This window comes from Orycteropus afer, unplaced genomic scaffold (assembly GCF_000298275.1).
Source record: "Orycteropus afer afer isolate SDZICR_OR568_19922 unplaced genomic scaffold, OryAfe1.0 scaffold00001, whole genome shotgun sequence".
Classification (NCBI taxonomy): domain Eukaryota; kingdom Metazoa; phylum Chordata; class Mammalia; order Tubulidentata; family Orycteropodidae; genus Orycteropus; species Orycteropus afer.
Window position 1 is genome coordinate 21,465,184 of NW_006921588.1, and position 22,672 is coordinate 21,487,855.

General features: G+C 35.5%; 1 protein-coding gene across 1 annotated transcript in view; it reads right to left on the reverse strand.

Moving 5' to 3' along the window:
• AGPS (alkylglycerone phosphate synthase) overlaps positions 1–22,672 on the reverse strand; it is a 219,465-nt gene that overhangs the window by 69,971 nt on the left and 126,822 nt on the right. Inside the window, exon 12 of the mRNA XM_007938213.2 lies at positions 3,945–3,996. Coding sequence (XP_007936404.1) covers positions 3,945–3,996 — 52 coding nt within the window. The remainder of the gene's footprint in view (positions 1–3,944; positions 3,997–22,672) is intronic.

Sequence of the window (22,672 nt, forward strand, 5' to 3'; positions counted from 1 at the left end):
TAGATTGCCCCATCTTCCTTCCGAGGAGTGGCTGGTGGGTTTGAACCGCCAGCCTTCTGGTTAGCAGTCAAGTGCCTTAGGCACTATGCTACCAGAAACCATACAATAGGAGAATAAAATAAGAGTGATTCCTTTATAACATGGGTGTTAGAAAAATATCTCTGATTCAAAACCCAGAAATAACAAAAGAAATTACACACTTCTAAAAAAAAAATTGTATGATCCACAGTCAAATACCTCTGCAGAGTCAATAAAACACACATAAACATCTTTCTGGTATTCTCTGCTTTCAGCCAAGATGCATCTCCTATCAGCAACGATATTCTTCATTGTACATCCTCTTCTGAATCTACCTTGAATTTCTGGCAGTTTCCTGTTGATGTACTACTGTAACTGTTTTTGAATTATTTTCAGGAAAATTTTACTAAATGCTATATGAAGGATATCATTAGATAATTTCCTCATTCTGTTGGATAACCTTTGAAATGGGTACAAATATGAATCTTTTTCAAAGTCAGCTGGCCAGGTAGCTATCTTCCAAATTTCTTGGCACAGATGAATGAGCAATTTCAGAATTGCATTAGTATACAGAAACACCTCAAAATGGGTATTCCATCAGTTCTTGGAGCCCCGTTTTTCAGCAATCCCTCACGCAACTTGGACTTCTTCCTTCAATACCATGGGTTCTTGGTCATATGCTACCTCTTGAAATGGGTGAACATCAACCAATTCTTTTTGGTGCAGTAATTCAGTGCATTCCTTACATATTCCTTTGATGTTTCCTGTGTCGTTCAATATTTTGCCCAGAGAATCCTTCAATATTGCAACTTAAAACTTGCATTTTTCCTTCAGTTATTTCAGCTTCAGAAATGCTAAGTGTGTTCTTCCCTTTTGATTTTCTAACTCCAGTTCTTTGCACATTTTATCATAATACTCTATTTTGTCTTCTTGAGCCACCCTTTGAAATCTTCTGTTCAGATCTTTTGTTTCAGATCATTTCTCCCATTCACTTTAATTATTCTACATTCAAGAATATATTTCAGAGTCTCTTCTGATGTCCATTTTGGTCTCTTCCTCATTTTTTTAATGACCTTTTGCTTTCTTCATGTATGATGTCCTTGATGTCATACCAAAACGTCTTGTCTTCAGTCCTCAGTGTTCAATATGTTAAATCTATTTTTGAGATGGTGTCCAAATTCAGGTGGGATATACTCTAGGTCATACTTCACTTTTACGGATTTTAATTTTCTTCAGCTTCAATTTGCACGTACATACAAGCAACTGATAGTCTGGTTCGGCAGTTGGCCCTTGGCATTGTTCTGACTGATAAATAATATTGAGTTTCTCCATCATCTCTTTCCACAGATATATAGTCAATTTGATTCCTGTGTATTTCATCTGGTGAGGTACATGTGTATAGTCTCTATTTATGTTCTAAAAAGGTATTTGCAATCAATGAGTCGTTGGTCTTGCAAAATTCTATCATGGTATCTCTGGTGTCATTTCTATCATCAAGGCTGTAATTTACAACCACTGATCCTTCTTCTTTATTTCCAGCTTTTAGAGCATTCCAACCACAAATAATTTTTACTGCATCCTGATTGCATGTGTGATCAATTTCAGATTACAAAAGTTGGTAAACATCTTTAATTTCTTCATCTTTTGCATTAGTGGCTGATGCATAAATTTGAATAGTCATATTAACTGGTGTTCCTTATAGACATATGGATATTATCCAGTCACTGACAGTGTTGTACTTCAGGACAGATTGTCAAATATTCTTTTTGATGATGTTTGTAACATCATTCCTTTTCAATTTGTCATTCCCAGCACAGTGGATCATATGATTAACCAATCCAAAATGACCAACACCAGTCCATTTCAGCTCACTAAGGCCTCAGATATTGGCCTTTGTGTACTTCATCTCATCTCTGATGACTTCAACTGTTCTTGGATTCATACTTCTTACATTCCATGTTCCAATTATTAATGGCTGTGGCAACTGTTTCTTCACATTTTGAGTAGTACCACCTCAACAAATAAAAGCTTTAGTCCATCTATGTCATTAAGTTCAACTCTACTTTAAGGGGTAGTTCTTTCTCAGTTGTCTTTTGAGTGCCTTCCAACCCGAGCACTGTGTCCGACAGTGACTGCTGATACTCGTAAGGTTTTCACTAGTTTATATTCAGCAGTAGATCGCCAGGTCCTTCTTCCTAGTGTGTGTTAGTCTGGAAGCTCCACTGAAACCTGTTCATTGGGGTGACCATGCTGGTATTTGAAATGCCGGTGACACAACTTCCAGCAACACAGCTACACACAAGTACCACAGTACAACAAAATGGCAGACTAGTGGTGTTTATCGTTGCAGTGGTAATTAAATAATTAAGAACGATTTATCAGATAGCCATGTTTCAAAGAAGTATATAAGACAGTAGGAAGTATTAAAATCAAATAGGTTTGGCTTCAGCTTCAGCTCCATAACATATGACTTACAGATTTGGGTCAAACTGTTTAGCCTTTGAGTCCTTGTAAAATAGGAATATTACCTTGAAGAATGGTTGTGAGGAAATATTTGGTAAACTGCTCTATGCCGTTATGAGTTATCCAGGATTTGTTCACCTGCTTTTTCTAATTTGATGATTAATTCCTGTTTTGTGACAAGTGTAGGAGACATAAAAATAAGTAAGAGACAACCCCCGAATTTGAGAAATTTTTGTCTACAGAAAAAAAAAAAAACAGGCATTAACAGATCATGAATATACTAAGGATTGTGTCACAGGTAAGGGTGATATTAAAAATATTAATAACCAATAATATGGCTTGTGCTGAAACAACTAGGCAGATATACTCCATGGCAGAACAGAAGGGCAGCATTTGCACAGGGAGAGAGCTCAGGGGACAGGAATGCACAGGATAGAATTATACAGGGAAAAGGAAATTACACAGGGAAGAAGTGGGAAGAGAGTTGTTACATTATGGTGATCGCAGTCAATGTCATGAAACAAAATGTGTATGAACTGTTGAATGGACAATGAATTTGCTCTGTAAACTTTCACCCAAATCACAATTTAAAAAAAAAAGAGGTATCACCCACTCCTTCATCTGCTTCTCATGGTATCCACTGAAGTCTCTTTCATAGTACCCCCAACACCTATTAATTCATGAAATCAACTGTCCTCATTGGACTACAGCTCCCTGAAAGGCAAGGATGATAAACATTCATCCTTCTAATCTGCACTCAGTACTCTTCCTAACCATAACTGGTGTTTCATAAATTTTTGTTGTAACAAGTAGATTTTAAAATTACCAGTCTTACTTACTATATTTGTTTCCGAGAGCTGCTGTAACAAAGTACAAAATATTGGGGGCTTATAAGAACAGAAACTTATTATTTCACAGTTTTGGAGACAGAAGTCCAGTCAATGTATCAACAAGCGATACTTCCTGAGAAGTTTCTAGGGGAAGATCCTATCTTGTCTCTACTGGCCTTTGTTAGCCCCAGGCATTCCTTGGCTTGCATGTGTAGTATGCCTTCCTCTTCACAAGACCATCTTCCCTCAGACTCTCTGCTTCTTCTCTTTTTTTTACAGGACACCACTACGAGAGGATTAGGGCCCACTGTTCTCTGGTAAGGGAGCTCTGGTGGTGTAGTGGGTAAGGCATTTCACTGCCAACTAGAAGGCTCGTGGTTCAAATCCACCAGTTGCTCCATGGGAGGAAAATGAAGCAATCCACTTCTGTAAAGATTTACAGCCTTGGAAACTCAATGGGGGTCACTATGAGTTGGAATCGACTCAATGGCAGTTTTTGGTACTCTGGTATGACCTCCTATTAACTGATAGTCTTCAAAGATCCTATTTCCAAATAAGGTCTTGTTCATTGGTATCAGGAACTAGGACTTCAACATAAATTTTTAGAGGAAACAATTAATCCATAACACTTACCAAACTGAAACTGCTCGTTGTCCATGAGTCGAATAGATGCAGGAGCACATCTCTATTTAAGAAAGGGGAAAAAAAAATGTGACACATGTTTAATTTGGTAGAAAGCTAGACTGTCAGAATATGAATATTATCTTTCAGTATTTAAGAGATCAAGAGTTTAGCTCCTAAGGATGTAGACACAAGCAAAGAATCTTAATTTTTCACACAATTTTATGAAGACAAATAGATCAGTGGCTTCTATAAAAAGCTTTAAGAAAAAAAAAAAAAACATATATAAATGCATACAAACATAAGTTATCAGATTTTTTTTTATTTATTTGCAGCAAGATCAGCTTAATGCTTAACAAAAAACTATGGGGGGGAAAAAAAACCTAAAAGAAATACACATTTTAGAACAAAGCAGAAATTTCTAAGACGTGTCAAAAACCTACATGCGCAAAAAAACTAAAAATTAGTCTAACAATATATTTATGGGGGGTAGATACAATTCAAATCGGGCAGCAATAGAGGATTCCAAAGTTGGTCAGTTTTATAAACTGAGTCACTAAGGACCATGTACCTTCCAGTCAGACCCTGGGGTTCCTGCAACTGGAAATTGGCTACACACAGATAACTCCCTAAAAGAGCCCAGTGCCTAAGGCAAAATGATCTCTGTTAAGCTGCTTAGCATATTTGGCTATGTTTTGACTTGAAGGTAACTTTAAGAAAATAGTTTCTTAAAGTTTCAAAGTTCAAAAGGACACCTAAGGGCAACACGATGGATCCAGAAATCTGAATTCTAGGAGAATTAAAACTACAATTAGTGCCTAAGCATTATGCCACTTATGAACTATACTGTGTTATCAGGTTGTTAGATACTTCTGAAAATGAGGAAGATGATGGTAAAAATTTTTGTGGGCAAAAGCATTTTTAAAAATTGCCTACAATGTCTTCATAGATAACTTTGGGAACTTTTCTTTCCTTTTACCCCTTCTGAAAGTCCATTTTAAATAAAAAATGGACACAGACAGTGCCCAGAATTTTAAAATTGTTCAAGGTTCAAAACTAAAACACCAAACTCACTGCCATCAAGTCGGTTCTGACTCATAGCAACCCCTCCTTGGGTTTCCGAGGTGGTATCACTGCTAAAGCAGATTGTTCAATCTTTCCTGGGAGTCCTGGTGGGTTTAAACCGCCTAGCAGTTTTTTTTTCCCCCATAGGAGCCACCAGAGCTCCTGGTTAGTTGTACGAAAATAGCAAAGAAATTTTTAAGGCTTAAGATCGTGTATCTAAAAATGCACCTGTGCTGTATTTATGTAGGTTACCCTGAAACTACAAAGGAAGGAAAATGAGGGAATCAATATTCGTATTAATTCTGTGATGCTAAAACACTATTATACAAACACCATCAAAGTTCAAGTTAGCTACAACTGCTTCACAGAATTAATGAAAATGAGCTGCACCCTAAATGGGATTTTTATGTTTCATTTCCATGGAGATTTTTTAAATTTTAGACTAAACATGCTCTTAGAATTTAGTATTAACAAGGCTAAACATGCTTTTAGACCCTACTATTTTGATGGCAAATAACAACAACAACATTTTGACAAATGACATAAACTTTTTAAACATTTATCTTCTGAGCATTTATCCACAACATGTATATGAATACAATGTTGAGACTCGTCCAAAAGAACAAAAATTAATATATATTACAACGAGGCACTACAATATTTTGCTATTATTTACTCTTAATTGAACAAATATATTATTTTCATAAAAACACTCACAATACTTACTTTATTTCACCCAGAAAACCAACAAAATGATTATTTACATTCTCATTTTGAACACTATACAGTTTATTTACTCACTTTTATACTATTTGACTGCTAACTAAGAGGTTGGCTGTTCAAACCCACCAGCCACTCCTCAGAAGGAAGGTTGGGCAATCTACTTCCGTAGTGATACCGCCTTGGAAACCCAAGAAGGGGTCACTAAGAGTTGGGTCCGACTCGACAGCACAGTATCTTAAAAGTCACTGCTAAGTCTAAAGAAACAGTATTAGATAATTTTATATATACATCATAACAATAACCTATCATCACCTTCTATCTTACAGGACCTTTTCATTTCCAAACTGCTTTCCTATCTATGTCTTTAACAAGAAACAACCCTGTCACAGTAGAACAACTACTATCCCTATTTTACAGGTGACGAAATAGAACCAGAAAGGTTAAAAGACTTGCCCAAAGTCAGATGCCTGTTACATAGTAAAACAGAACTAGGACCAAGATATCCTGACTACTAGAAATCAACACTATTTCATAGCCTCCAAAGGAAAAAAAAAATCATTTAAAACGTGTACACACACACACACACACACACAGTTTTAAAGTCATATTTGAAAGAAAATCTAAATCGAAACTATCTTATGTGCTATCCTGTGGTTTTATTAAAACTACTATAGTTATAAAGTATACAACCTGAGGAATTTCAGATCTTGGTATAAAGATATCTTTGTAGCTTTACCAATTTCTAAAATACTAAAGGACAATCAATTTTCTTCGCATTTACAAATAAGGAATTTTTCTTATAGAATGGGCACATCAACTTCCAATAACATATAGAAGCCCAATCAGATCAAGTTTCATTTCTTCATAAAACAGTATGTACATATAACACACATTGTATGTCTTAGCTTATGTATGTCATTACAATGAGAGAATTTTGAGCTATTCTTTCTTTAAAAAAAAAAAAAAAGAGTTTAGATTTCCCCCAAAACTTATATATTCCAATTCCATCTCTTACTGTCACTCAGATTCTAGTTCACCTATATCTGTAGGTGTTATTAATGAGAACAATCAGTACAGGCACACAGATTAGAAAATGCAAAAAAATACACTAAATCTAGTATGCTAAATTTCTAATAGTTACAGCAACACATGGACAGGGAGGTGCCAGAAACTGCAGATGGATTCAGAAGAGGAGACGGAAGAAAGGCTATCATCGCTGATGTCAGATGGATCTTGGCTAAAAGCAGAAAATACCAGAAAGATGTTTACCACCTTTGTTTTACTGACTATTCAAAGGCATTTGACTGTGTAGATCATAAAAAATTATACATAACACTGCAAAGAACAGGATTCTAGAACACTTAACTGTGCTCATGCAGAACCTATACATAGACAAAAGGGCAGTCATTCAAGTAGAACAAGAAAATACTGTGTTGCTTAAAATCAGGAAAGGTGTGTGTCAAGGTTATATCCTCTCACCACTTGTACTCAATCTGTACACTGAGCAAATAATCCAAGAACATGGACTATAAGTAGAAAATGGGGTATCAGGGTTGGAGGAGACTCATAACCTGCAACATGTGGATGGCATAACTTTGCTCGCTGAAAGCAAGAGAACTTAAAACACTTACTAAAGAAGATCAAAGACTACAGCCTTCAAGATGGATTACACTTCAAAATAAAGAAAACAAAAAGCCTCACAACTAGACCAATAAGTAGTATCATGGTAAACAGAGAAATAAATGAAGTTGTCAAGGATTTCATTTTGCTTGGATCCACAGCTAACATCCCTGGAAGCAGCAGTGGAGAAATAAAGCAATGTATTGCATGGGGCCAATCTGCTGCAAAAGACCTCTTTGAAGTGTTAGAAAGCAAAGGAGTCACTTTGAAGACTAAAGTACACGTGACCCAAGCTATGTTATTTTCATTTGCCTCAAATGCATGTGAAAAATGGACAATGAAAAAGGAAGACTAAAGAATAATTGATAATTTTGAATTATGGTGCTGGTAAAAAAATACTGAATATACTACAGACTGTCAAAAGCACGAACCAATATGTCTTGGGAAACATATAGCCAAAATAAGCCTTAGAAGTGAGGACGGTGAGATTTTCTCTCGCGTTCTTTGGATATTTTACCAAGAGGGACCAATCTCTGGAGAAGGACATCATACATGATAGAGTAGAGAGTCAATGAAAAAAAGGAAGACCCTCAACAAGGTGAATTTACACAGTGGCTACAACAATGGGTTCAAACACAGAAGCAACTCTAAGGATGGCAGAGGACTGAGCAGTGTTTTGTCCTGTTGTATCCAGGGGTCACTATGAGTCAGAACCAAATCAATAGCATCTAACAACTAACAAATTTCTAATAGAATTCATTCTCTAAAACAACAAAAATACAATTTGCAGACAATTTGGTTAAATACAATTTGGTTAAATTGGTTAAAATACAATTTGGTTAAATCTTAGTTTTAAAACATAAAATACATTCCAGGGAAAAGTAGCATAATCTGATTAGAGGACAGACAATAGATGGCATTAAGAAATTACTGCTGACTTTCCTAGATACGATAATGGCATTGTGGTTATAAAGAACATTTTTATTTTTAGGAATATGTACGCTTAATTACTTAGAGGTCAAGTGTCATGATGTCTGCAATTTAATTTTAAATGCTCAAGAAAACACATAAACACATATAAGATGAAGTATAATGTAATCAAGGAAGTACATCTGCAGGTGATCACTGAACTTTTCTTTCAATTTTCTGTATGCTTGAAACATTCAAATTAAAAAATTGGAAAAATAAGTTGAAAAGCTTTATGTCACTTAACATATCATATGGTAACTTATTTTCAATTATATTGTGTGTGATTTTAACTTGACATCTGTTTTGGTTACCTAGTGCCACTCTGACAAGAATATACCACAAATGGGATGGCTGAACAAACAGGAGTTTATTCTCTTACAGTTTGGAGGCTTTAAGTCTGAGCTCAAAATGCCAGGCTCTAGGGGCTGGGGGAAAGCCCCTCGACCTTGGGCTTCAGCTCTGCCTCTTGCTCCTGGCCCACTGAAGCTAGAGGCATCTCTTCACTCAAGCAGCTACTGGCTGCTGAGGCTAACAAGCCCAAGGCTGACAAATAAAATAGCACAGTCCCAATGTTACCAAGTAGCATAGTGGCTAAGACACTTGCCTGCTAACCAGACGGCTGGCGGTTCAAACCCACCAGCCACTCCTCGGAAGGAAGGTTGGGCAATCCTACTTCCGTAGTGATACTGCCTCGGAAACCCAAGGAGGGGTCACTATGAGTCGGGGCCGACTCGACGGCACATAACAACAACAACAACGTTACCAAACACGGCAGGCCACTGATTCAAGTCCATTTAAAGTCCCAGGATCGGAAGAGCATGGCAGGCTGCTGAACAACGACACGGCTACATGCGGGCTTCAAGCATGCCATAACCTAAAGACCATTCCCAAAGCTGTTTCTTATATACAGGAAGCAGACCACATATCCAAAGCAGCTACTCAGCTGCTCCAAAAGACTCCACCATGGAGTTAATTACTAATCTCACCATGGGGAATAACTACATTCAGCTGCCCAGCCACTCAACCAGGCCCAGCCAAGTTGACACACAAACTTAACCACCACAACATTGGAGTCACATAAACTAGTACCTCATTATTGCTTTTTACATTGAAGAGGCACTGATGTCAACAAGTACCATCACAAAAGAACCAAGAAGCTAAAGAAAATTTTTTTATTCTATTTAAGTATTAAATTATTTTAAAAAAAGTTTTTTAAATTACCAAAATCAATCCAATAGCTTTATTAGTGTCTCATGATTTAATAGTGTCACTTTTTTTTTTTTTTTTTTAAGTCAGTCAATGGAGGAGTTTCAGTAGCATCCAGATTGGTTTACATGAGCCCTCTCATAATTGATAATTTGTAAATCATTGTGTTTCATTCTAAATGTACAAAGCAGGAAATGTTTCTTACCTTTTAAAATACTTAAAAGTTACCATTACAGCGAATTAAGGATGTTTGTATAATCAAAGGTCAAAATGTTTACAACAACAACAATATTTAACCTAAACTACTATACAAATAGTTAAGATTAGGTTACATTTCAATTGCTTTCAAACAAATTTGGGAAGTAATTAACTAATTTTATTACTGTTTAAAGTTAGAGACAGCACAAATTCTGAGAATGTTAGCTATAAATTTATTCCCATGCTATCCAATTATGCCGGGCTGAGAGCATTCCTTAGAGGAGAAAAGGGTGAAAAAAAGTCCTTAAGTTAAAGTGACCCCTGCTGGTAAGTGATCAGAACTAACCCGGGAGGGAATTAACTTTTCCAAGTAATTTCTATGGTGGGTTAATGATAAATTCGGAGAATTTAAGACACACTCAAACAAAAACTGCTTATTCACATTATAGTTAATGAAATAATTTCTTTCTTTCCTATTATGATAAATGAGCTCATGTCACCTAACTTGTACCTAAGTGTACTTTATACTTAGTAAATAGTCTGATAAAGGTATGAGAAACTTTGTTTTACATGAAGAGAAGAAATAAATGACTATACTGTCTTCAAAGATTGACTAAATTTACTGGCAATATCATCACTTTAGTAATGATGTAACTTGGAATTTACTTGAATATTTAACCTGAAAAACAAAAATAACCACTCCACCAAGTACTCTTACATATTTAGTAGTATTCTCTGCACGAACTTAAAAGGCTTTAAAGACTTTGCAATCAAATAGTACTGCACTTTAAAAAGTCCTTATAAGAAACATACCAAAAGATTTTACAAAATTTGCTTTCATGTAATTAGGTCTTATCTCTTATCACAGAGAAAACCAGAACTTCTACTTGAGAGGAGTGAGATACATTATTTGAGAAAGTATTTCCTAATTTGCTAGTTACTGACAAAAGAAATTCAATATTAATGTCTGAAAAATGTATACTATTCTAATTTTATAAGGACGATAAACTATGAAAGTATAAGCACTGAATGGTATTCTATACCTCTGATATCGTGGCAAAGGAATAAATCATCTTTGAATTGAAAAGGTTTGGTTCTTCAAGAAATAAATCAAACTTTGTGTTGACTTTAGAGCAAGGCCTAAATTCTTCAATCTAAAGATGATATTGGAGATATAGTCTACTAATCTCATATTGTATCAGAAGCAAATGCTTCAATACCAAACTTTTTACATAAAGGTTTGGCCATACAAAAGGGTTCAGATGCACAAAAATTTAAACACAGAAAATTTATCATGATATGCAACATCCTTAAGGGACAGGAACTGTATCTATTTAACTTCCATAATATCCATTGCACTGTATTGGCTATAAAGTTAAGAGTACAGTACCTCACATAAAAGGCACATAATCAAATGAATAAATAAAAAGTTCAAAAAAGGGTATGTGAACAAGTTAAGAATTATGTTAAATGAAAGCTTCTAGATATAAAAACTTACAACATATAGAGATCATTTATTCGTGATACCACAGATAAAATTACACAATATTTAAGGCTGCTCATATTGCAAATGACCGACCAAATGACCCGCTTATAGCTAAGACTGTACATAGTAAACAAAACTTTTTTTGACAAGATAATTATTGGTTTTAAAGAATGAAATAATTTATCTGATACAGTAGCAATTTCCCTCCAATTATAGAAAAGGGAGAGCCAAAAGTTATGCCAAACAGTATCCTAATTATGATTTTATATTTTTCCATTTAGTAAAGCCGAAATGACTTCTTTTGAGTAGTACTTGATACAGAGAACATCTTGTAACTGTTTTCAAGTTTCATATATTTTGCTGGTAAATAATCCAACAAATTGTATTTGGCTAGGATTATTCTCTCTGCTTCAGAAAGAAAACAGTGACACACACATACACAAAAAATGTTTCAAAATGACAATTCCTTCTTCTTGTATTCCCAAGAATTTCGGCTAAATATAAAGAAGCTTTGAATGTTTTGTAAGGTTAAGTGCTAAATCTAACTCCTTTCAATTTATCTGAACCCCTCCAGGATCAATTAAATTGAAAACAAAGAAAGCAATTAAGAATTGAAACATAATATTGCAAGGCACCAGGCATGACAGATACATTTTTTTCTCTCCAAATCACGATGTAAACTCATTAGAAAAAAATTTTTTAAAATAAAATTTTTTAAAATAAAAGTCATGGTAGGTAGACAGGGCTAGTTCTTGTCAAAAGGTAGTGAGAGAAAAAGGTGCCTTTAAACCTGTAATTCTAAAACCAGGTTCTGATACTGAAAAAAGTGTTTTGAGGAATGAGTACAAATCCATACCAAACACGCAGCCAATTTTTCCTCTTACTGGAATAAATAGTCCTCTTGCAATAGCAGAAGGCATAATGCCTAAGTTTTTGTTGATTGGGGAAAAAGAAAAAAAAAATCTAAACTTCGAAAATGGCCTTTGAGTGAAAACTGTTCACTCCTCAAACTTTGTAAAGGCAATATTGTCATTCACCAAACAAGAAAAGAGAATAGGAAATTTTATCTGCCATTGATATTCTGATTACAAAAATACCATTTTCTCTCTCTTGACAGGCTACAGTAGGTAATCTATTTTCTGAGAAAGGAAAGTCTTAAAAAGCACTTACCCATCTACTGAATAAAGTTGGAAACTGTACTGGACTGGCACTTATGAAATATAATTACATTAATCTTCAGCTAATCTCGCTTTCTAGCTCCTCACAAGGCAGTGAAGTACTGAAAGAGGATCACCCACACGTGGACAATGATCAGATGAGAGACCTTGGTAGAATCTTCTGCTGCGTGTGTACAGCTGCTTAATTCATCTCCTTCAGCAAGGAGAGTGATGAAAACATACAGACACCATTTTGCTATTTGTGAACAATCATATATGCTCCTTTCCAAAAGATACTCATCCGAAATATGGTTTCCAATTACAAAAGCAACTTCAGTCTGAAAATATTGGAAAATGGAAGTGCTATGAAATGACAGTGAAGAATTACAAGCAGGCAACTCATTATTCAATCAAGAATTTGGCACAATCATAAACCATGTACCATCTATTTTAATGGATCTTAATTCTCCTGCTATCAGCTGACATTCCAAATCCCAAATTGAACAATGACTAGTGCCAAAACCTGGTAATTTTCTCAATTTTTCTGCCTGAGAATGCTGTTACAAAGTAGGACAGCAAATACTGTACCATTCTTGACATACATGATTTATAAAACCTGTAACCAACATGTAAATGTCCCTAAACCGTAAGACAAATATTTATCCCTTTTGAGGGAGAGTCGGCATTAATGTCTTTCTACATGTGTAGTGCAACAGAAGTAAAATATGTAGTAGGTTCCTAGAACAGCACAGTATCTTCAAATTCCAGTAACTATTATTGGCCAGTGTTTCATTTAATAAATAAGAGCAGTACTTGAAAATATTATCTACCTATACGTTTTAATCATTTTCAAATAATATAAGATTTCTAATGCATTGTGTTCATGTCTCTAAAACTATTACTAAGTACAATGAGTCAAATTATTATAACTATGAATTAGAAGGGAGTTTTCTTTTTGACCTGCTTTTTTAAACCATGAAGTAGAACTTTCTACAGATCACTATCTTTATTATTCTAGGAAAAAATATACATACACACACCATCTCCAATATGGTTTGAGTAGTAAATTTAGATTTTGGTCACTAAGTGAATATGCAAAATGATTTAAAAAAGAAAACTTAAATGTAATCAATGGCACTAAATTGTACATATAGAAAGTATTCAATCGGTGTATGTTTTGCTGTGTATATTCTCAATAACAACAAAATGAGTAAAATTTAGGGAAAAAAAACAAACTAAAAAAGACTAATAGAAGGCAATTTTTACTAACTTATGCAAAGATGAAGGAAAAGTCTATTTCCTGCTTTTCAACAGCACAGATAGTAGTTCATCACTTTCTACAAGGGTATATTATATTGTAACAACAACAACAAAAAAAGCATCATATTTTACCAATTATTTATGCTTAAAATGAAAAATTTTCCAATTTAATAAAATTATAAATTTAAGATTTTGATACAAAATTTGTATATCATTTCTCATTAATGAAACCTAACATATGCTTACATGTGAGTACTTGCAATGTGGAAAAGTAGACAGAACACTTAGAAAAGTATAAAAGAAGTACACTTTCTTTCTAAAGATCACATAACAACATTTTTACATATATTATGATCCTCATAATGATCCTGCTCACTGATCCAGTTGTGAGAATTTTTGTTATTTAAGTTAAGGTGTAATTTATACTGAAGGTCATATTCTTTGATCTTCATCACCAAGTGCTTCTAGTCTTCTTCATTTTCAGGAAGAAAGGTGTCATTTGCATACAGCAGCTTGTTAATGAGTCTTCTTCCAAACATAATGTCACATTCTTCTTCATACAGTCCAGCTTCTCCAATTATTTGCTCAGAATACAGGGAGAAAAAGTATGGTGAGAATACAACCCTGACACACACCTTTCCTGATTTTAAACAACGCACTATATCTCCTTGTCTGTTTGAATGACTACCTATCGGTCAATACACAGGTTCCTCATGAGTGCAATGAAGTGTTCTGGAATTCCCATTCTTCGCAATGTTATCCATAATTCGTTATGATCCACACAGTCAAATGCCTTTGCAGAGTTAAGAAAATACAGGTAAACATCTTTCTGGTATTCTCTGCTTTCAGCCAAGGTCCATCTCGTATCAGCATATCGTTCTGCATCCTCTTCTGAATCCACCTTAAATTTCTAGTGGCTTCCTGTTGCTGTACTGCTGTAACTGTTTTTGAATTATCTTTAGTAAAATTTTGCTAGCATGCCATATTAATAATATTGTTCTATAATTTCTGATTTCTGTTGGACTACCTTTCTTTGGGAATGGGCACATATATTAATCTCTTCCAGTTGGTTGGCCAGGTAGCTGTCTTCCAAATTTCTTGGCATAGGTAAGTGAACACTTTCAGTGTTGCATATGTTTACTGAAACATCTCAATTAGTATTCCATCAATTCCTGAAGCCTTGTTTAACTACTACCCTCAGTGCAGCTTGGGCTTCTTCCTTCAGTACCACTGGTTCTTGATCATATGCTGCCTCTTGAAATGGCTGAACACAGACCAGTTCTTTCTGGTGCAGTGACTTTGTGTAGTCTTCCTACATTCTTTTGATGCTTCCTGCATTGTTCAATATTTTGCCCAGAGAACTCTTCAATATTCCAACTTGAGGCTTAAATTTGTTTCTCTTCACCTTCTTCAGCTTGAGAAATGCTGAGCATATTCTTCCCTTTTGGTTTTCTAACTTCAGGTCTTTGCACATTTCATTTAATACTTAACTTTGTCTTCTTGAGCTGCCCTTTTAAATCTTCTGTTTAGCTCTTTTATGTCATCATTTCTTCCATTTTCTTTAGCTACTCTACACTCAAGAACATATATCAGAGTCTCTTCTGAGATCCATTTTGGGTTTTCCTTCCTGTCTTTTTAATGACCGTTTGCTTTCTTCATTAATGATATCATTTATGTTATCCTACAACCTGTCTAACCTTTTTGGTCATCAGTGTTGAATAGGTCAAATCTATTTTTTGAGGGTTCCTGGTCCAAGACTGCAGGCAGTCTCGGCAGACACACTATCCAGACAATCTATAACAAAGACTGGGGAAAAAAAAAAAAAAAAAGGGAAAAAGTATCAGAGCTTCAAAGGAAAGGATAAAGAAGTAGATCAAATTCCAATGAGAGGAAGAGACTGAATGAAAACAGTGAACTAGGAACCGTAAATTGTTAACCAGTACAACACACTCATTTTAAATCACTGCAAGAAGCGTTCTGATCAGAGCAAGAACCACATAATCAGCTCCACTTGTCCAGGACTGCAGCAGCACCCACACTGGTGATCAGGAGACCAAAGTGCTATGTCCTCCCTCCTTGCACCATCTCTGAGTCCAAATGCTCAGCTCTCCCCACCCACTCTGGTGCTGGTCAAACTCCCCCTAGTGCCAGTGCTGGGCCACTGTTTTTTATTTATTTTTTAATCTTTCTGCTTAGTTCTTCCATCCTTCTGTCTTCCCCAAAGAGAGGGAGCCCCTCTCCCACTGTCCAGGTAGTTAGCAGTGCCTGTCCCCACCCCTCCCTGGTCAGAAGTGCACACTCGGATGCAGGCATGTTTGGTGGCTGTCACTTTCAACAGTACTGTGCTTTTTTTCTTTCTCCTTTTTTCCTTCTCCTGAGTTCTTCCCTCTTTTCCTTCTTGTTTTCTTCCTCATCCTATCTTTCTTTTTTCTTTTTAAATTCATCTACCTCTCTCTTTTTTGGTTCCTGCCCCACTTCTGTGGTCAGCAGCACCTGCCCCACCCCTCCACGGATGGCAGTGTGAGCTATCCTGGCATGAGCTCAGCATTCTTGCTGCAGCTGTGCTTGGATGCTAACACTCGTGCCAGTTTTTTTTTTTTCCTCTTTTTCTTTCTTCCCTTCTTTTCTCAGTCTTTCCCTCATACCCCATTTGTTTTTTTCTTCCTTTTTCTATTTTTCTTCCATTTCCCCACATTATTTTTTTTCTCTATCTCCTTCTCTTCTTTTTTTTTTGATCCAGCTGGCCCAGTGCCTTGCTCTCCATCCTCTTCACATTGAGTAGTGCCACCCGGATCCTGTATTCAGTGGTGCATGCTCCTATGAAGCAAGTACCACTTTGCTGCTGCTGCCGTGTTTGGTGGCTGTCACTTAACACTTGTTTTGTTGTTGTTTGTTTTGCTTCCTTTTCTCTCTTTTTCCCCTTTCTTATTAGGTCTCTCCTCTTACACCATTCTCCCTCCCGATTTCTTCCTCCCACTCTTAAATACCCCCTTTTTTTGTTTCTATCTTTCCCCAGCAGTTGGAAATCAGTGACCCTACCCAACCATACCCACTCATACCTGCTGTCTCACACACTAGGTGAGTGCCACTACCCACTCCAGTACTACTGTGCTAATGACAGACAGTGACCAACACCTGTCTAGCCTGCACTCAGCAGCTGCTCTGCAAGATCAGTGATCAGAGACTCATGCTCACACTCCCACCTGTTACCAAATCTGCCCAGAGATGGGTGGTGAGTGCCTAAGCAATGCCAAACTAGCAACCATAGTAACACAACTGCCCTGCTACCTAGAAATATTAAAACAGAACAAACCAAAAAATCAAGGAGAAATAAACCAACATATAATCAACAAATTAAATAATGACATTACAATATCTTAGAAGCAAGAGACAACTTTAAATCACACAAAAAAACAGGACATGATGCCTCAAAAAAGAAAGCAAAATATGTTGTTGCTGTTGTTATGTGCCACCGAGTCAGACCCGACTCATAATGACCCCTCCTTGGGTTTCCGAGGTGGTATCACTACAGAAGTAGATTGCCCAACCTTCCTTCTGAGGAGTGGCTGGTGGTTTGAACCGCCAGCCTTCTGGTTAGCAGTCAAGTGTCTTAGGCATTACACTACCAGAGCTACCAAAGCAAAATATAGGGTCAGAAAATCTTCCAAAGGAAGAAATGCTAGAGGAATTACTTGATAAGGAATTCAAAAGAACTATATTTAGTACTTTCAAGGAAAACACAGACAAAACTCTAGAGGAATTTAAAAAATGCAAGAACAAATTGAAAATGTAAGTGGGAAAGTAGAAACCACACAAAATATAAGTGGGAAAGTAGAAACCACACAAAAACAGCAAACAGAAATCCAAAAGATTAATACTAAAATCTCAGAAATGGATAACATATCTGAAGGACAAAGGAATAGAACTCAATCAATGGAACACCGAATTAACAAGACTAAAGACAAATCTTTCAATATCAATCTGTCAGAGGAACAATTAGAAAAAAGAATTAAACAAAATGAAGAAAGCTTAAGATTCATTTGGGACACCATGAAGAGGAACAATTTATGTATGATTGGCATTCCAGAACAGGAAGAGACAGGAGAAAAAAAAGGACCAAGAAAATTGTCAAAGATTTGGTAGAAGACTTCCTTAATATTATGAAAAATGGGAATGCATGCATTCAAGAAGCTCAATGAACCCCAAGTAGAACAGTCCCCAAAAGAAAATCAAGATATATCACAATCAAACTTTGTAAAATCAAAGACAGACATAGAATCTTGAAAGCAACTCAGGAAAAATGAAGTCACCTGAAAATGAGACTAAGCTCTGATTTCTCTGCAGAAACCATGAAGGCAAGAAGGGATTGGGATGGCATATATAAAACACCAAAAGAATAAAAAAATATGCCTACCAGGAATTACATATCCAGCAAAACTGTCTCTCAAATATGATGGTGAAATTAGAACATTCTCAGATAAACAGAAATTAAGAGAATTTGCAAAATCCAGAGCAATCTTACAAGAAATGCTAAAGGGAGTATTCTGGACAGAAAACCACCAACTAGAGAAAACAACCAAAGCTTTAACACATACAGCAGTATCACCTGGAAATCAACTCAGAAAAATAAGTATAAAAAATAAAATAAACCTAAAAAATGGAAAACAAGAAATGAGAGATGTCAATTTGTAAATGACGATAATTACACAAAGCAAAAAGAGGGAATAAATGTAGATAAAGAACTTCCAAATGGAGAGGAAGATGGTATCAACATACAATGGATGGCTTTAAACTTGGGAAGATAATAATAAATTGTAGTGTAACCTCAAAGAAAATTAATAAACCTTCACATCAAAATAAAAAAGAAGAAAATCATAAAGTCTCAGCAAACATTAAAACAATAACAACAAATAAAATGATAAGAAAATCCATAAACAAAATGAGTTCAGAACAGAAACACACATGGCACATTACCACACAAAAAGACATAGCAACATGGCAGCAATAAATTCATACCTGTTGATAACTACATTGAATATATATGGATTATATTATTATATTATAAATAGATTGTACCAGTCAAGAGACAAAGAGTAACAAAAGATTTAAAAAAAAAAAAAAAAATGACCCATCAATATGCTGTCTATAAGAGACACATATTACACACAATGACAAAAATAAACTAAAAATCAAAGGAAGGAAAAACATGTATTAAACCAATGGTAACCAAAAAAGTGCAGGAATGGCAATATTAATTTCTGATAAAAATAGATTTTGATGTAAAAACCAGCAGAGTAAAGGAAGGACAGTATGTAATGATTAAAGGGTCACTCTAACAAGAGGACATAACAGTAATAAATATCTACATACCCAATGAATGAGCTCCAAAGTACATAAATCAGTGTTTAACAGAATTGAAAGGAGAAGTAGATAATTTCACAGTAATAGTAGGAGACTTTAATATACTACTTTCAAAGAAGGACAGAGCAACTAGAAAGAAACGTAACAGAAGCTCTGAACAACACAATCAACAAACTCGGCCTCATAGATGTATTCAGAACACTTCATCCAACAAAAGCACAATATATATTCTTCTCCAATGTGAATGAAACTCTCTCCAGAATAGACCATATGTGATACCACAAAGCAAGACTCAATAAATTTAAAAATATGGAAATACAACAAAGCCTCTTCTCAGATTGTTGTTGTTGTTGTTGTTAGGTGCCATTGAGTCATTTCTGACTCATAGCAACCCCATGCACAGCAGAATGAAACACTGCCCGATCCCACGCCAGCTCCATGATCCCTGCTATACTTACACCCATCATCGCAGAATAATTATCAGATATAAGGCTATAAAATTAGAAACCAACACAGGAAGATCAAAGAAAAAAAGCCAAATACATGGAAAGTGAATAACATCCTGCTTAAAGACTACAGGCTGACAGAAAAAACAAAAAAATGCAATAAAAGAATCAAAAGAGAATGAAAACATAAAATACAAAGTCTCCGGGACACAAAAAAGCAGTGCTCAAAGGACAATTTATAGCAATAGATGAACACATCAAGAAAGAAGAAAGAATCAAAATAAACACCTTAACCCAACATCTCCAAATATTAGAAAAGAAGAACAAAAATACCGACAGTTACCAGAAGAAAGGAAATAATAAAGCTTTGAGCAGAAATTAATGAAATAGAAAAACAAAAGGAATTAGTAAGACTAGAAGTTGGTTCTTTGAAAGGATTAATAAAACTGCCAAATCATTGTTACCAAAGGAAAAGAATGAGAAGATACAAATAACACAAATAAGAAATTAAATAGGTGATGTCACAACAGAACCTACTAAAATAAAAAGAGTAAGAATACTAAAAGGACTATACTCTGATAAATCTGAAAATCTAGAAGAAATGGAAAAATTTCTAGAAACACACTACCTACCCAAATTAACACAATCTGAGCTAGAAAATGTGAACAGACTTATCACAAAAGAAGAAACTGAACAAGTTGTAGGAAAGAAACTCCCAACAAAAAAACGTCCTGGCCCAGATGGTTTTACTGGTGAATTCTATCAAACATTCAGAGAAGAGCCAATACCAATTCTACTCAAACTATTCCAGAACATAGAAAGAAGATGGAATGCTACTGAACTCATTCTATGAAGCAAGCATAACCATGATATCAAAACCAGGCAAAGACATCACCAAAAAAGAAAATGATAGACAAATATCCATCATGACAAAAAATGTCAACAAAATTCTAGACAAGAGACTCCAACAATGGATCAAAAAAATAATACATCATGACCAGATGAGATTCATATCAGGTATGCAAGGATGGTTCAACATAAGAAAAACAATGTAATCCAACACACAAATAAAACAAAGGAAAAGAACCACATGATCATCTTAATTGATGCAGAAAAGGTATCTGACAAAATCCAAAACCCATTCTTGACAAAAAACACTCAACAAATAGGAATAGAAGGGAAATTCCTCAACAAACTAAAGGCACATACACAAAACCAGTGGCCAATATTACTCTCAATGGAGAGTGAAAATATTCCCCTTGCAAACAGGAACCAGACAAGGATGCCCTTTATCATCATTCCTACTCAATACTGTATTGGAAGTGCTAGCCAGAGCAATAAGGCAAAAAAGAGAAATAAAAAGCATCCAAATCGGCAAAGAAGAAGAAAAACGATCTCTATTTGAAGATGATATGATCCTATACATAAAAAATCCTAGAGACTCAACTAGAAAAGTATTGGAACTAACAGAAGTCTTCAGCAAAGTGGCAGGGTATAAGAGCAATATACAAAAATCTGTCAGATTCCTCTTCACTAACAGAATAGTCTTAAAAGGATCAGGAAAACAATATCATTTTTAATAGCCACCCAAATGATGGGGAAAAAAAAAACACCTCACTGTCATCGAGTGGATTCCAATTCATAGCGACCCCCACTGGGTTTCCAAGGTGGTAAATCTTTATGGAAGTAGACTGTCCAATCTTCATTCCATGGAGTGGCTGGTGGGCTTGAACCACCAACCTTCTGGTTAGCAGTCAAATGCCTTAAGCACTATGCTACCAGAGGTCCTTTAAAGATGAAGTACTTAGGAATAAATTTAACCAGAGATACAAAAGACCTATATAAAGAAAAGTACAAAACACTATTACAAGAAACCAAAAGAGACCTACATAACTAGTAGAATCTACCATGATCATGGACAGGAAGATTTAACACTGTAAAAATGATAATATTATCCAAAGCAAGCTACATATATAATGTAATCCCAATTCAAATTCCATCATTATTCTTTAAAGAGATGGAAAAGCTAATCACCAACTTTATGTGGAAAAGAAGGAGACCTGGAATAAGCAAAACACTACTAAAGAAGAACAAAGTAGGTGGCCTCACACTCCCTGATCTTAAAACCACAGATCTTAAAACCTGATCTTACAGCCACAGAAGTCAAAACAGCTAAGTACTGGTATAATGACAGAACACTTAGAACAACGGAACAGAATTGACAATCCAGAAGTAAATCCACATTCCTATGGGCAGTTCATCTTTGACAAAGGGATAAAACCCATTAAATGAGGAGAAGACAGTCTCATTTTAACAAACGGTGCTGGCAAACTGGACATCCATTTCCAGAAAAATGAAACCGGATCCATATCTCACACCATATATGAAAACTAACTCAACATGCATCAAAGGCCTAAATATAAGTCCTCAAACCTTAAAAATCATGAAAGACAAAGTAGGGGAAAATTTAGGGGTCATAATACATAGCATAAATACTACACCACTAAACGTAACTAAAAATGCACAAACAGCAGAAGACAAATTAGACAACTGGGACCTCCTAAAAATTAAACATTTATATGCATCAAAAAAACTTTTTCAAAAGAATGAGAACCTACAGACTAGGAAAAAAAATTGGCAATGATAGACAGGTGACTAATTTCCAAAATTAACTTCAACATCTCAACAACAACAACAAAAAGAGAAGCAACCCAACTAAAAAATGGGTAAAGGACATGACAGACACTTTACCAAAGACATTCAGGGGGCTAATAAACTCACAAAGAAATGCTCATGATCATCAGTCACTAGAAAGATGCAAATCAAAACAACAAGGTATCATCCCACCCCAGCATTAATAGCAAAGTTAAAAAAAAAAAAAAAAACCAGAAAATAACAAATGCTGCCAAGGGTGTGTAGAGACTGGAACACTCCTACACTGCTGGTGGGGTTGTAAAATGCTACAACCACTGTTGAAAGCAGTAGCATATCCTTATATAGCTGGAAATAAAATACCATGTAATGCAATTACACTACTAGGTAATCCCACTACTAGGTAAATATCCTAAAGAAATAAGAGCTCTGACACGAACAGATACATGCACACTTGTGTTCATGGCAGCATTATTCACTATAGCAAAAAGATGGAAACAACCTAAGTGCCCATCAATGGATGAACAGATAAGCAAACTATGGTACACACACAATGGAATACAACGCAGCATTAAAGAATAACGATGATCTGCAAAA